Raw genomic sequence first — 13,616 nt, 5'->3', positions numbered from 1 at the left:
TCTAATCTCACTTAAGTTAATTATAAGGAATGCCATTGATGAGTTAATGCTGAGTTTGTCAGAATGTTAGGAGAAGTAAAGAGAGGTACTGGCGGTGGTGTGTTAACTGTGTAATACAGTGTGAAGCTAAGAGATTCTAGAATATAATGTTATACGGCATGGTTAACAGTGTCAAGAAATTGAGTTATGGGAGTAACAGAGCTGAAGTTTAGATGGAAAAGAGCATTAATTAGCTGGAGTCAAGATATCTGTAAGGATAAGTTGAGTTGGGGCTGGGTGTTTAATTCTTGAACAGAGGCAAGGTATGCTGGATGACCTTTGTGAAGATCAGACAGAGAATTTTATTGGCAGGAGGCCAACTGAGTGATCTGGGAATAGTGATGTGTTAGTTTTGATTGGTTGATTACCAGTGATACAGATCCTAGGAGTAGTTAGGCAAATATACAAGTTATGATATGGGGTAGGTTGGAGGGCAAAGCTGTGCATAGCGATGTGGGACCCCCCCCCCCCGAAAGAGTATAACACAAAAAACAGTGAGAGAAAAAGACTTAAGAAACCATAATGGCAGTAAATGTGCTTTGGGGAAAATGGTTGGATAGTGCAGAGATCAGCTGGAGAAATGAAACTGGTCAGTTAAGGACAAATTACTATCAGGAACACACTAACTGGGGCAGCATAGGTGGCTGATTAATCCTGGAATGAATAGAAATAAATATTTTTGTAGAAGTGGTGCTTCTCATCACTCGGTACAAAATTTAGCCGGCAGAGAGCAGCTATATGAAAACCCTTAACTTTAAGCTGCAGTGGTGTAGCTGTTAGAGGTTTTTAAACAGTGTGTAGCTGGGACAGGGCAAACTCCAGAGTTTTTCGTAGGGGAGCAGCAGGAAGAATTAGGGACCTTGGACACTTGCACTACCTGTGTAAAATAAAAGTAGAACAGGCAAGTTAAGATACTTAAGCAGCTATAAGTTGGGGACAGTAACATCTAGCTTCTCTTTTAGCAGCCATCAAAGCAATCTACAACACTAAATTGAATGCTGTAAAATTAATTAGAAGTTACATCTTAAACAGAACTACTAGTAGGCTGCTACCATGTAAAATGTGACTGAATTTAGTCAACAATGCAGACTGATGCGTATAAAATGTGACTAACTTTGGTCAGGACCGCTTTAAGACTGCCTGCACAATTAACAGTGACCAGTAATTACCGACAGAATTCATTACATTTTACTAAGTTATAAAAAACACTTGGTAGGACAGGCCCTTGTCTCTGGTTAATATCTTTATCATGAATGCCTGAAAACCTCTGACTTCTGTGGTGAAACAGCCAAACCCAGACCATCTGCTATCCTTCCTTACTTTGCAGTTCCCTTACATGAGCCAGTATTGTAACTCTGGTTGTCTGGATCATAGTCAGGAGCTTTATCCTTCTACAAAGCCAGGTCAGAATTCAGAAAACTTAAGTGACTTTGTTTTGGTAGAAACATATATGTAATTATTGTGACTGTATATTGTAGTAATGCTGTGCTACTTTGCTGTAGGGGCAAACACGACAGGCAGCTGTAAAGAACAGGTTAGCATTTTGTTGATGTGAATATTACCATGGTAGAAAGTGAACAATGAGGCGTCTGTCAGGATTATTTGGGTACTGTTACTGCATTTGATGGAGTTTATGCTGAATGAGAGTTTTATTTATGCTTTTCTACTTAATCATTGGTATTATTCATGATAGGGGTCAGTGCTGCAGCAGAGTTTCTATGTCATGGGATTAGCCATAGGTGTATGTCAGAACGACTTGCCAGGTTCTTAGAACTCTGGACATCTCTTGGTATGCTAATGTCCTCATTTAATAGATGCCAGACTAGCACTGGGTAGGAGGAGGAAGAGCAGGCCATCTTAATTTATTTTGCCAAGATAGCGACATTCAGTCATTATTTCTACTTTACAAAAGAATGTATGCTTCCACTCCCAAAGTGGCAAGTACGCTTCTGGAAGTGTTTCTCTCCTTTTAGCTTAATGTACTATAGTTTGCACTTTTGATTTTGCTTTTGGATCTGTACAGTTGTGTTTTTGGAACTTGTATCCTCCTGCTGCTCTGCAAATCCCTTGACCCTCTTCCCACCTTGAACTTGCAAACATTATACCTGAATAATGTCTGTTTCCTTTGTTTCAGAAAGGAAAACTGGGAAGATGATGGAGCATGCCCTGCTGAATGATGAAGGTATAAGTGCCTTTTGTTTAATTTTTATCTTTAAGTTAACCCTTTGTGTATGTGTGTTTGCAGACAAACTATTAAAATAGTGTAGAAGTTGACTGTTACCTTTTCACATTCTGTCCACCTTTGCAACCCATATCTTTCTGTACACCAAAAGAATATGATCTTAATTAAGAAGGAAACATTTCAAACTGTAGCCAAACATATGATTAATCTTACTTTTGTCAGTTTTGCTAGCAGTTCCTTCAGTGTAGTTCTGTTTTACATCAGTCTTGCACTAGTTACAGCCATCTATGCTTTGTGGCCTGATTATTCAGATCTGATGTTGGCTCAAGTCATTTTTAGTTCTTGCCACTTTCAATGCTTGTTGAATGTCCTGAGAGCTCAGAGTAGTTAGTTATGCTGTACAGGCAGAGGTCATCCACTTCAGCAGTACCGTTGTGACTAGCCTTTGTTAGTAACTGTAGCACGGCTAAAAATGTAGAGGCAAAGATCTTAACAATCAAAGATTTTGCTAGAAGAAGGAATTTCAGTGATTGTAACCATGCTTCAGGTAGTATTACCCAGAGGCTTGTCCATGACTACGTCAAGTGGATAGCTTCACAGAGCTCCCATGTTCTTTGTCTTACCTTATTTTGCTTTAGCAGCTATAGATGCCTCAACTTGAAATACCCTGTACACTTTTGTCGTTACCCTTAAGAAGGGTTATTATTGCGACTCTTGGGGGAAGAGGAGGAATATTATGGAATGATTAAGAGTGATGCTTCCTCCTGTGTTTCATCTAGTGGACCTCCTGAAGTTGATGTATTTAGAAAAAAATGTGAACCTTTTTTAAAGAATACTTTAATTGAGGCAGTAATATTTGCATCTCCAAGAAGGGAGTACTTTGGCCTCCTGAAGTTGATGTATTTAGAAAAAATGTGAACCTTTTTTAAAGAATACTTTGAGGCAGTAATGTTTGCATCTCCAAGAAGGGAGTACTTTGAGAATATCGGGGCTGAAAAAAACATAGCCACTGATTAACTTTCCTCATATTCTTCTGATATAGGATGTTGTAGAGAAAACTGCTAAACGTGTTGACACTTAGAGAAACTCTTTTAAGCCGTAGAAAACCACCTGAGTTGTGTAAGGCCTGCAAGGCTGATCTTTGGATGGTGGATCTGAACATAGATCTGTGTTTAGGAGCTTTACCATTTGACAGAAAGCCAGGGACTTAATCATGAGTCTGTCTGTGCCTTGATTATGCCAGGATATCCTAATTTTAACTACAAGTCTGCGTGCTGTCAGACATCAGTTTTCTTGCTGCCAATCTTGAATCTCCAATTGCGTACCAAGTTTCCCTGTAGGTTAAGACTGACAAGAGAGAGAGAGAGCCATCCCAGCCACACATCAGTGAAATTTTTCTTCACTTGGGAACCTCCTGACATTTAACTTTTCTTCTTTGAGAAATCGTGGCAAGTTTTGTAGTAGTAGCAGGGAGTGTAGCAGCAAGTTGGCAGATTTCAGCTGTTATGATTTTTGTGATTTGTTGTTTCCACTTATGTTTTCACTTCTCAGGTCCACATACAGATCAGCTGCACAAAGCAAGCAGTTGGACTTGGGGCTGAGGCAGCTTTTCTATACAGTAATGCTTCTGACCAAGATAGTTTTAGTCAGTCTTGCTATGTATTATCTGGTACCAGCTTCCCTTGCTATATTTCTGAGAAATATACAGACACATTTACTGTCTCTTTTCTTTGTTTTTAATCACTGTAGCTGTATTTCCTTAGTTTCATTTGAATGTTAAATATTTTTATCAAATATGTAGTAAATTATTTTTTATTCCACCGAATTGTTAGTGTTACATTTTGATTAAGGTCTCAGTGTGACATTAGTTGATTTAGCAGTTATATTTTATGGTTCCATTCTACTTTGCTGCATTTGTATTCCTTTCTTAACCAAACCCATCTATTTTTTTGCATTTGATTTTTGCTAGGGATTACCTGGGATTATTGTTAGGTTGTTTTGCTTCTTAGAACTATGTGACGTTCACTAGAGGATTAAAGGCTCTTCTGTGCAATAGGGTTTCACAAATACAGTGGCCACCCAGCACCCTTTGTTATCCAATCTACACTACTGCGTGGCTCTAAAATGATTTAGATATCTGCTGGCTAGAGAACCCAAATGACAGAGAAACAATGCTAGAAAATAGTCTCTATTCAGAGTGTGCATATGTGGCTGGGGATGGGGGACTGCTGCAACAGTTCAGATGTTTTCATTTCCTTCTTTCCTTTTTTTCCTCTTTCATCTGTCTATCAGCTGCAATTTGTACAACTACAGCTTTTTTCCTCCCACTTTTTAGCTGCTCCAAGGGCCTCTCCTGATTCACTGAGTCTACCAAAATTAACTTAGACACCTCTATAATCTGGAACATTTGAAGAGACGGAGGCTGCCGATGAGTGTGTGTTCTTAAATCTAATTCCACCCCCTCACACACACACACACACACACACACACACACACCATCCCAAGGGTTGGCATAGTGAGCCCTGAGGCAGGTCATCCACTTCTCTGTGCAACTCAGCTGAAGCTCCTGGCCCCCATGCATCCCTTGCCGTCCATTGGCAGTCAGCCGCAGTGGTGTCCCTGAGCTTAAAGGCACAACAGACATGCTAAGTATAGCTGTGCTTCCTGCTCGTACCATCTAGCTCCGGAGCTGCTAATCAACCTTTGGTCACCTGGCTGTAGTTGGAGTTTTATCCCTCTGTGCCAACAGTGCAGGCTCTCTACAGTTACACATTTGAAGAAAATGTTGAGCCTCTTCTGCCTTTTGGAGTAAGGCTGCTACCTAAACAGGTTTAAAACATTTGAAGAAAATAATGGTTCATTCATCTCCTGTGATGGGGAGTTTGAGAACAGCTTTTGTAGAAGGAACAGTGCTTCCCTGTTTTCACTAAAGGGTTTTTCTAAATTGGTCAGGCCTTGAACATCCTGTGTTTCAATACACTTTCTCTTCAGTAACTGGTCTTCTGTGAGGAAGAGTGGATGGTGATTGGGGATCATTTCTTTGATGCATGCCCTTGACACTACTAATATGGGTGTGGAATTTTCTCTTAAGGATTGCCTTGAACAAAACTTTCCTTGCAGTGGATAACCTGAAGCCTGTCTATCCTGTATGTGGCACCTACCTTGATAACCTTTCTTAAAGATGAATTAGTTCAGAGTGATCACCTAAACTGTATTTTTTTCTCATTCTTTATTGTCCTGTCCTGTTTTACAGTGATCCTCCAGGAATTCAGTGTACTCTGGAAGGGAGCCGACAGTAAGTTCTCAATATTTTCTGGTAGACAAACAAGTGCATTTTAACATTCCTTGATGCTGTGATAAGAAATTAAGTATGTGATGATATTAGAACTGGGGTTGTACTTTGAAGTCTTTAGTTAAAGCGGAAGTCCACAAAAGAGCACTTGGCTTTCATGGATATCCTCCCCGCGTTAACAATCATTTATATTTTCAAGAGATTTTGTTACAGTAACTTCAGCTATGTTAGTGTCCCACAGCTGAGTAATTCCACATAAGGGTGACTCATTACTTCTGTTGTCCTCTACTGTTGCTTACTCTGAAGCCTTTCTGAAGAAAAATTTGCCCTTAATTGTCTGACCTTTTAATTGCTGCATTCTTCCAAAGTGTTTTGTTTCATTATTTTAGGCATAGAATGCATGTTTAGAATTGCATATATGTAGTCTACATAAAGTTTGTAAGGATGGAGACAAAAATTTGTAGAAATACCTCTGTGATTCCACAAAGTGAGGACTGAAGACTTTTTTAAAGCTGCAGACAAGATGCAATGCATTGCCATTAGAAATGTTTGGTATGTATTTTGCTGCTCACATTGATAGCTTTAGATCATAAGAATTACAATGCAAGTTAGTTTTACAAACCTTTTACACATTGCCAGTAATCTCCCTTAAGATGTACCTCCCAATTCCAGAAGGGCAAAAACGTTTAAAATGCACATTCAGTCATCAGGGTTTGTTTTGAATGATGCTAGGTACCACTCTGCGTTATATGTTGAGGTGAAATTTGTTCCCAAGGTGGGTTAAACGTTTGGTAATATGTATGTCTTTCCAGCATGTTTATACGTTGAAGATTTAAATTCTTTGTTCAGGTGTTTGTGGAGCTGTTTGTCTTCGAGGCACAAGAGATCAAGAAGAGTTTGGGCCTCAATGGCAGATAAGTTAAGTTGAAGCTCTCCTTGCAGACTTATTTAAGCAATCAAGAATATGGGTAGAGCTTCATGCCTCTCTTGGTAGCTTAGGGAAAGGATTTTAGACTTGTAATCTTTTTACATGGGAACATCTGGGCCTTTCTAGTGTCTTGATCTGTATGATTTATGTTTATGCTGAAGAGGACATTGAACTGTACATAGTCTAATTAAAGCTGAGTTCAGAGAGATCATAACGTCTTTTGACCTAGATATCCTCATAAGCATCAGTTGAGCTAGACAGAAGAATTTAATTTCCTGACTTAATGATGTGAGAGTGTTCAATCTCGCCTTTGTTCTTACACATGGGGTTCGGAGCCGATCCTCGGCTCCGTGCCGGCCGACTGCAAGCTCTGCATCGAGAAGAAGCTCGAGGACATCTAATACCCACAATCCCCCTCTGCCTTTACCTCAGATCTAGTTTGCCGCTGCTGCTGCATTCGCATCGTTGGAGGCTAGCTCGAGCATCTTCAGATAAGATTTAACTTTCTTTTTGCTAAATTTTAGGAGAACTTGTTCAAAATTACTTGTTAGTGTATTTAGTATATGGTGTGTGTGTAGAGAGAAATTCTCGGTACCGTTAACTTAGTTTAACTTCTTTTAACTGGTATAGAGTTTTTCGGGGCCTACCACCCCTACTTGGATTAGACAACCGGACTGACATTTTTACCGGATTTGACCTTTTTTTCTCTGGATTGACTGTTACTGGACTTGACTTTTTTTCTCTTACTACAAAATGTCTGAGAAAATGAAATCTGGATTTAAACGTTGCCAGTGTGGCCAAAAAATGTCGGTCACTGACAACCACAGTTCCTGTGTCTACTGCCTTGGCCCTCTCCACTTACAAGAGGACTGTTCAATTTGTCACTCTTTTAGTGGGAGGGTCATGACAGATAGGCGCAGGAAACTGATGGACAGAGGGTTATTGAAACCTTCTTTCCAGGAGGCTCTGGATGCTTCAGACCAGGCATCCAAATCCTCGAAGGAATTGAAGACGTCGGAGCCCAAGTCATCGGCTCCGAGCTCTTCGGGCAAAGTTAGATCACCGGTTCCACAGACTTCGGGGCCGAGTGTTCAACTGTTGGCAGTTTCCGAGCCTCGAGTCTTGGAACCGGTGACGGAGCTCCCTCCACCGACTCTCTTGAGGTCGGCTCCGTCTTCGATCCCTTCGACTCGTTCTTCCAGGCCCCTCTCCGACACCGATGTGGACCGTGTGGTGCAGAAATTGATGGAGAATACGGCCTTATCCAAGCTTATCTCGGTTTCCTCTCAGTTGATGTCGAGACTTGAAGGCCTTCCACTATCTCCATCTGTTCCTCCTCCGAGCCCTATCCAGTCTTCGGAGCCGGAAGAAGCTGAACTGATGATTGTGGAGCCCTCGGTGCCAGAACCGTCTTTTTCTCGGTCGGCACAGTTCACCTCGACTCCATCTGATCCGGTACTGGAGTCTCGGAGCCGAAGATCCATCCTTGGTTCCGGGACCGAGAGTCGGACTGATGTTTCGGTTCCGACACTCCCTCTCGGAGCCTCGGCGCGGATCGACTCGGTTCCGTCCTCGGGGTCGGTGCCTTTGGTTCCTGTTTCGGGGATTCTTCCCATTTCTTCGGAACCGGGAGATACCTCGACTCGGGACCCGGGGGCCTTCGACCTCATGAGGAAGGTGTTGTCTACCCAGACAACCACATCAGCAGGAACAGCTTCTCCTCCCCATAAAGGACCGTTATCTTCCTCTGCACCAACGGCCACATCCAAGCGTCGAGCACCGGTGTCTCAGCCACCCCTGGAGGGTGCCCCCTCTTCCTCGGAGGCTTCTTCGGATGTTCCCCCCGAAGAGGTCCCTAGGAAAAGATTGTGTAAGAGGAGACACTTAGATTCTCCACAGGAATCTTTAACATCCGATACTGACTTGGATGAGTCAGAAGGGTCCCCAAAGTCACCTACGGAAGATGTCTCCTTTTCTGACATCTTGGAGATCCTTAAGCAGAGAGGTGATTGGCAGTCCCTCCCCCCTTCTGAGGATGAGTCAGTTCTGCTGAAGGCATTTGGTGCTCGCCTTTCCTCCTCCTGGGTCACTCCGCCCTTGATGAGTTAATGGAGTTGATTGCTCAAGGCGTGGGAGACACCTGACACGGTGGAACCAGTCCCTAGGAAGCCTAATAAGTACATTACGGCACCACAGGACAAGGCTTACCTCACCAAAGGAGTTCCAGTAGACGCCATGGTGGTGACAGCGCCACGAAAAGGAGATGTCGGAGTCTTCCTCATCTGTCCATCCGCCTAACAGAGATTCTAGGACCATGGACAGATACGGGAAGCGCATTTTCAGTTCAGCGGCTTTCTATGCGTTCCCTGAACTATTTGACTCATTTTACATGCTTACAGAGGATCTAGTCAAAGAGTTGGGAGATACCCTCCAGGGTACTACAGATGCTGCTGTTTCAGAGAAAGTTACAGCACATCTCAACACCCTTACATCCATTGTAAACTCGTCCATGAGGCTGATATACGCAGCCGAGGGATCGAGTAGGGCAGCGGCTTCAGCGATTGCTCTTCGTAGGCAATCCTGGATGCGCTTATGTTCGTTCTTGGAAGCCTTCAAGTCTTCCTTTACTAACGCCCCATTTGATGGAGCCACACTTTTTGGCCCTAAAGTAAAGGAGACCCTTACCCGGTGTGAACAGGAGGGAAAGACTCTGTCTGCTGTCGGAGTCCGTTTTCCACCCTTCCAGACCGTACCCCAAAGGGCAACGTGGTGGGAAAATGTGGTTTCAAAACCCCAAAGATCTTTCCCAAACACACAGGGTGATGCCCCTCTAGAGGCAGAGGGGGCAGAGGTGGAAGACGCCGCCCTGGCGGCAGAGGGGTCCAAAACCAAGGTGACAGGGATAACCTCCTGGCAAACCTTTTCAGCACTCCTGAGAGGAGGCCCGACTGTCCTGCTCTGGAGGCAGTCGGGGTCGCTTAGCTTTATACCCTCAGGCCTGGCAAAACCTTTCTTCAGACAATTGGGTAAAAAGCGTTGTTACCAGAGGTTACAAAATCCCATTTCTATCCACCCCCATTCCAAAAAGAAAACTCCCAGATGTACCACCCCATCTGCGAGCCAGCAGCTACAGAAATTTCAAAGCTGCTAGGAAAGAGAGTCATCCAACCAGTCCCAGCGGACCAAATAGGATTCGGAACTTACTCAAGGTTCTTTTTAGTTCCAAAGAAAACAGGGGACTGGAGGCCGATTCTGGACCTAAGCCATCTCAACACCTTTGTCAAGAAGGAAAAGTTCCGAATGGTCACGCTTCAATCGATCCTTCCATTCTTACAGAAGGGCGACTGGATGTGCTCAATAGATCTGAAGGACGCATACTACCACATCAAAATGGCCAGGGCGTCCAGGGATCATTTGCGCTTCCGGCTGGGAGCCAGTCACTATCAGTTTCGAGCCCTGCCCTTTGGTCTGACCACAGCCCCAGGGTCTTCACCAAATGCATGGCAGTGGTAGCGTCTCATCTGAGGCGCCTAGGATTCCAGGTGTTTCCGTATCTGGACGACTGGCTCCTGTCTGCCACCACCAGGCGTCAACTGATACAGGCCAGGGATTACACCCTACAACTTTGTACACACCTTGGAATTTCAGTAAATTTGAAAAATCTTTACTACAGCCATCACAGCATATCTTATTCATAGGAGCGGAATTAGATACGCACCATTTAGTTCTAAGACTTCCTACAGAAAGAATAGTAGCACTTCAAATCAACATTTCTCTTCTGCTGTCGTCCAGAAAGTCCCCGGCAAAACTTGTTCTGAAAGTCTTGGGTCTCATGGCAGCTTCTCTCGTTGTATACCATTGGGAAGACTGCACATGAGAGTGCTACAATGGCTTCTGTTTGCACAATGGTCATTCCAACAACTTCCACTGACTCACGAAATATTGATAACGAAAACATGCAAATCACACCTAATGTGGTGGTTACAGACTTGCAACCTATCCAGCGGAAGACCATTTGTGCTACCCGCACCGTCAGCGATGATAACCACGGACGCTTCCCTGATAGGGTGGGGGGGCATCTTTCAGGGACAGACAGTCCAAGGCGAATGGACCAATCTGGAGTACTATCTGCACATCAATGTTCTGGAGTTGAGGGCAGTGTTTTTGGCGTTGCAACACTTTGCTCCCCTTCTTCCTCCAGGGACCATTGCAGTTCAGACAGACAACATGTCCGTAGTCTGGTACATAAACAAGCAAGGGGGAACCAGGTCTTACCAACTATGCAGAGAGGCCATGAGAATTTGGCAATGGGCGGAGTCCACCGGTCGCTTTCTGATCGCAACGCACATCCCGGGTCATCCAACGTCATAGCCGACAGGCTGAGCAGGGCAATACTGTTGCCTCACGAGTGGTCCCTCAAACAGTCAGTTGCGAGAATGATTTTTCGCAAATGGGGCCAGCCTACCTGCGATCTGTTTGCGTCTCCAATGAACGCCAAATGCAGGAGCTACTTTGCCCTATTACCCTCCAGGGAAGTCCCCAGGGACGCTGGTGCACGATTGGCCCCGGTCTCCTATATGCTTTTCCTCCATTTCCCCTGATTGCAAAGTTTCTACAGAAAGCCAACAACCTTCAGAGGACTATTATCCTCATTGATCCGTTCTGGCCTCGTCAAATTTGGTTCCCTTTTCTATTGCATCACCGCATTCGGGGACCTTGGATGCTGGACCCAGAGCCAGATCTACTGACTCACTCGTCAGGAGTTCCTCACCCATCTCTAGAATCTCTCCATCTGGCAGCTTGGCTGCTCCACTTCCCTTTCTAGCCAGGTCGGTTCCCCTTACATCGGCGGTTCAAGATATTTTAGTGGCTTCTCATAAAGTTTCCACTACCAAGACTTACACCAGTAAGTGGAAACGTTTTGTCTTTTGGGCGGAGTCACATCATTTGGACCCTGTTATAGCTCCGTTAAACAAGATTTTAGAGTTCTTGACTGAACTATTTCATGAGGGAGCTTCCCCGGCTACTTTGAGTACAGTTAGCTGCCATTTCTAACTGTCATGTAGAGGAATGTGGTGCGCCTATCATGGCTCACAGACTTTGTAAAGCTTTTTTAAAAGGTTCTTTTCATATCAGACCACCAGTCAGAAGTCCGACATCACCGTGGAATTTGAACCTGTTACTCTCTAAATTGATGTTGCCACCCTTTGAACCAGCCTCAAGTTGCACATTGAAATTTTTGTCATGGAAAACTTTATTTCTAGTGGCCATTACATCTGCTAGACGAGTGTCTGAGCTTCAGGCCCTTTCTGTCAAACATCCTTATTTAATATTTCATTCTGACAGAGTATCCCTACGCACTAATCCAGCCTTTCTCCCCAAAGTTTGCTCTTCTAGTAATATTAATCAGTCCATTGAATTACCCACCTTCTTTAAGAACCACTCTAACAAATTGGAGTATATGTTGCACAAACTGGATGTCCATAGACAACTCAGATTTTATTTGGATAGAACAAAAGATCACAGGAAATCTGATCAACTATTTGTAGCTTTTGCTGACAGCAGAAAGGGTCTTGCAGTTACGAAACGAACTCTTTCTAAATGGCTAACTGACTGTATCACATATGTTTATGAGGCCTCTGATCAAACATTATCAGTCAAACCCAAAGGACATTCCACCAGATCAGTTTCTACATCTTTGGCTCACACAGCTCGCTTACCACTAGACACTATTTGCGGCTGCTACTTGGGCTAAACCACATACATTTATCTCTCATTACAAAGTGGACAGGGTTTCTAGGGATAGGGCAACCTTTGGTTCCACTGTGCTCAGGAACGTTCTCCCTTGAGTTTCTCAGGATCATGGAGCTAGGACGCTACCCATGTGTAAGAACAAAGGCGAGATTGAACACTCTCACATAAAGAAGTTATGTCCTTACCATAACGCTCCATGTGGAGTGTTCATCTCGCTTTGTTATTACACTCCCACCCCTCCCACTCTTAGGAAGAACGTTCAATTTGGTGCCTGGTCTGGAGTATTCTCCTTCTGCTGTTGCATTATTAGTGTTACTATCATACCCTTGGTATGTTTGTATATATGTACATCTATGTATATAGTTAGCATGTGTGTGTGCTTTTATGTCTGGTTTGCTTGCAAACTAGATCTGAGGTAAAGGCAGAGGGGGATTGTGGGTATTAGATGTCCTCGAGCTTCTTCTCGATGCAGAGCTTGCAGTCGGCCGGCACAGAGCCGAGGATCGGCTCCGAACCCCATGTGTAATAACCAAGGCGAGATGAACACTCCACATGGAACGTTATGGTAAGGACATAACTTCTTTTTCTGGTCACAGGAAAGGGAGTTGCCGACCAAGGTGAGTGGATGCCAGATATTGTCTGTCTGAAGTTGGGTAGTAGTTGTACTTGAGCTGTAGACAAGGGTTGTTTACCAGATGTAATTATAATATATTTGAATAATTTTAGCTATTCCTGTATACATTTATGTGTTAGTAAGGATCATCAGATGTTATGTGATCCTATCTCGCCTACATTCTGACTGATGGGTTCGGAGCCGATCCCTCGGCTCCGACTCGGCACGCTTATGCCAAAGAGCGAAGTCTCTAATTGGCTGAGCTTACTATATCCCAGGATGCACCACTACCAGTCCCCCAGATCTCGTTTGCCGCTAATCTGCGAAGACGTGGTCTCGAGCTGGCTGAGCTAAGTAGTAATTCTACTATCTTTTTCTGTCAGGAATTTCGTGTTCTATTCACAAAAAAGCTGTTTTAACAGCTATTGTTCACTATTATTCTCTTTGTGTGTGTTTGGAGTTGGTTAAGACTTGTTGTGTGATTGGGTTGTGTTTGGTAGGCCTCCTTCATTCTAGGGCCTTCCAGGTCAGTCAACCTTCTTTAAAAACTTACAGGGTTTCAAAATACCCTTGTTATTTGAACCTATTATTAGGAAGTGTTATCGGAAAGTCAGTTGTATTTTGTTTTGTGTGTGTCAAAATCACTTTCCATTATGTCTCAAAATCCTAGGCCTTCGGCTTTAAAAATGCACCAAATGCAGTTTTAAAATGTCCATCACAGACGATCACTCGCTCTGTGTGTATTGTCTAGGTGCAAAACACTTACAGGAGTCATGCAGCGTGTGTCACGCTTTTTCCTCAAGGGTCC

At 43.6% G+C, this 13,616-nt stretch overlaps 1 protein-coding gene across 7 annotated transcripts in view; it reads left to right on the top strand.

The window, feature by feature from the left end:
• LLGL2 (LLGL scribble cell polarity complex component 2) overlaps positions 1–13,616 on the top strand; it is a 2,451,001-nt gene that overhangs the window by 2,324,724 nt on the left and 112,661 nt on the right. For 5 of the 7 annotated variants that reach the window (XM_044084955.1, XM_044084956.1, XM_044084957.1 and 2 more), the window contains exons 23-24: positions 2,174–2,221; positions 5,475–5,516. In XM_044084955.1, coding sequence (XP_043940890.1) covers positions 2,174–2,221; positions 5,475–5,516 — 90 coding nt within the window. The remainder of the gene's footprint in view (positions 1–2,173; positions 2,222–5,474; positions 5,517–13,616) is intronic. The other 2 variants (XM_044084959.1, XM_044084958.1) reach the window with 1 other exon arrangement.

This window comes from Protopterus annectens, chromosome 10.part0 (assembly GCF_019279795.1).
Source record: "Protopterus annectens isolate FY-2018-M chromosome 10.part0, PAN1.0, whole genome shotgun sequence".
Taxonomy (NCBI): Eukaryota; Metazoa; Chordata; order Ceratodontiformes; family Protopteridae; genus Protopterus; species Protopterus annectens.
Note: the sequence above shows the minus strand (reverse complement) of the source record. Positions and strands in the feature narration are given on the sequence as shown.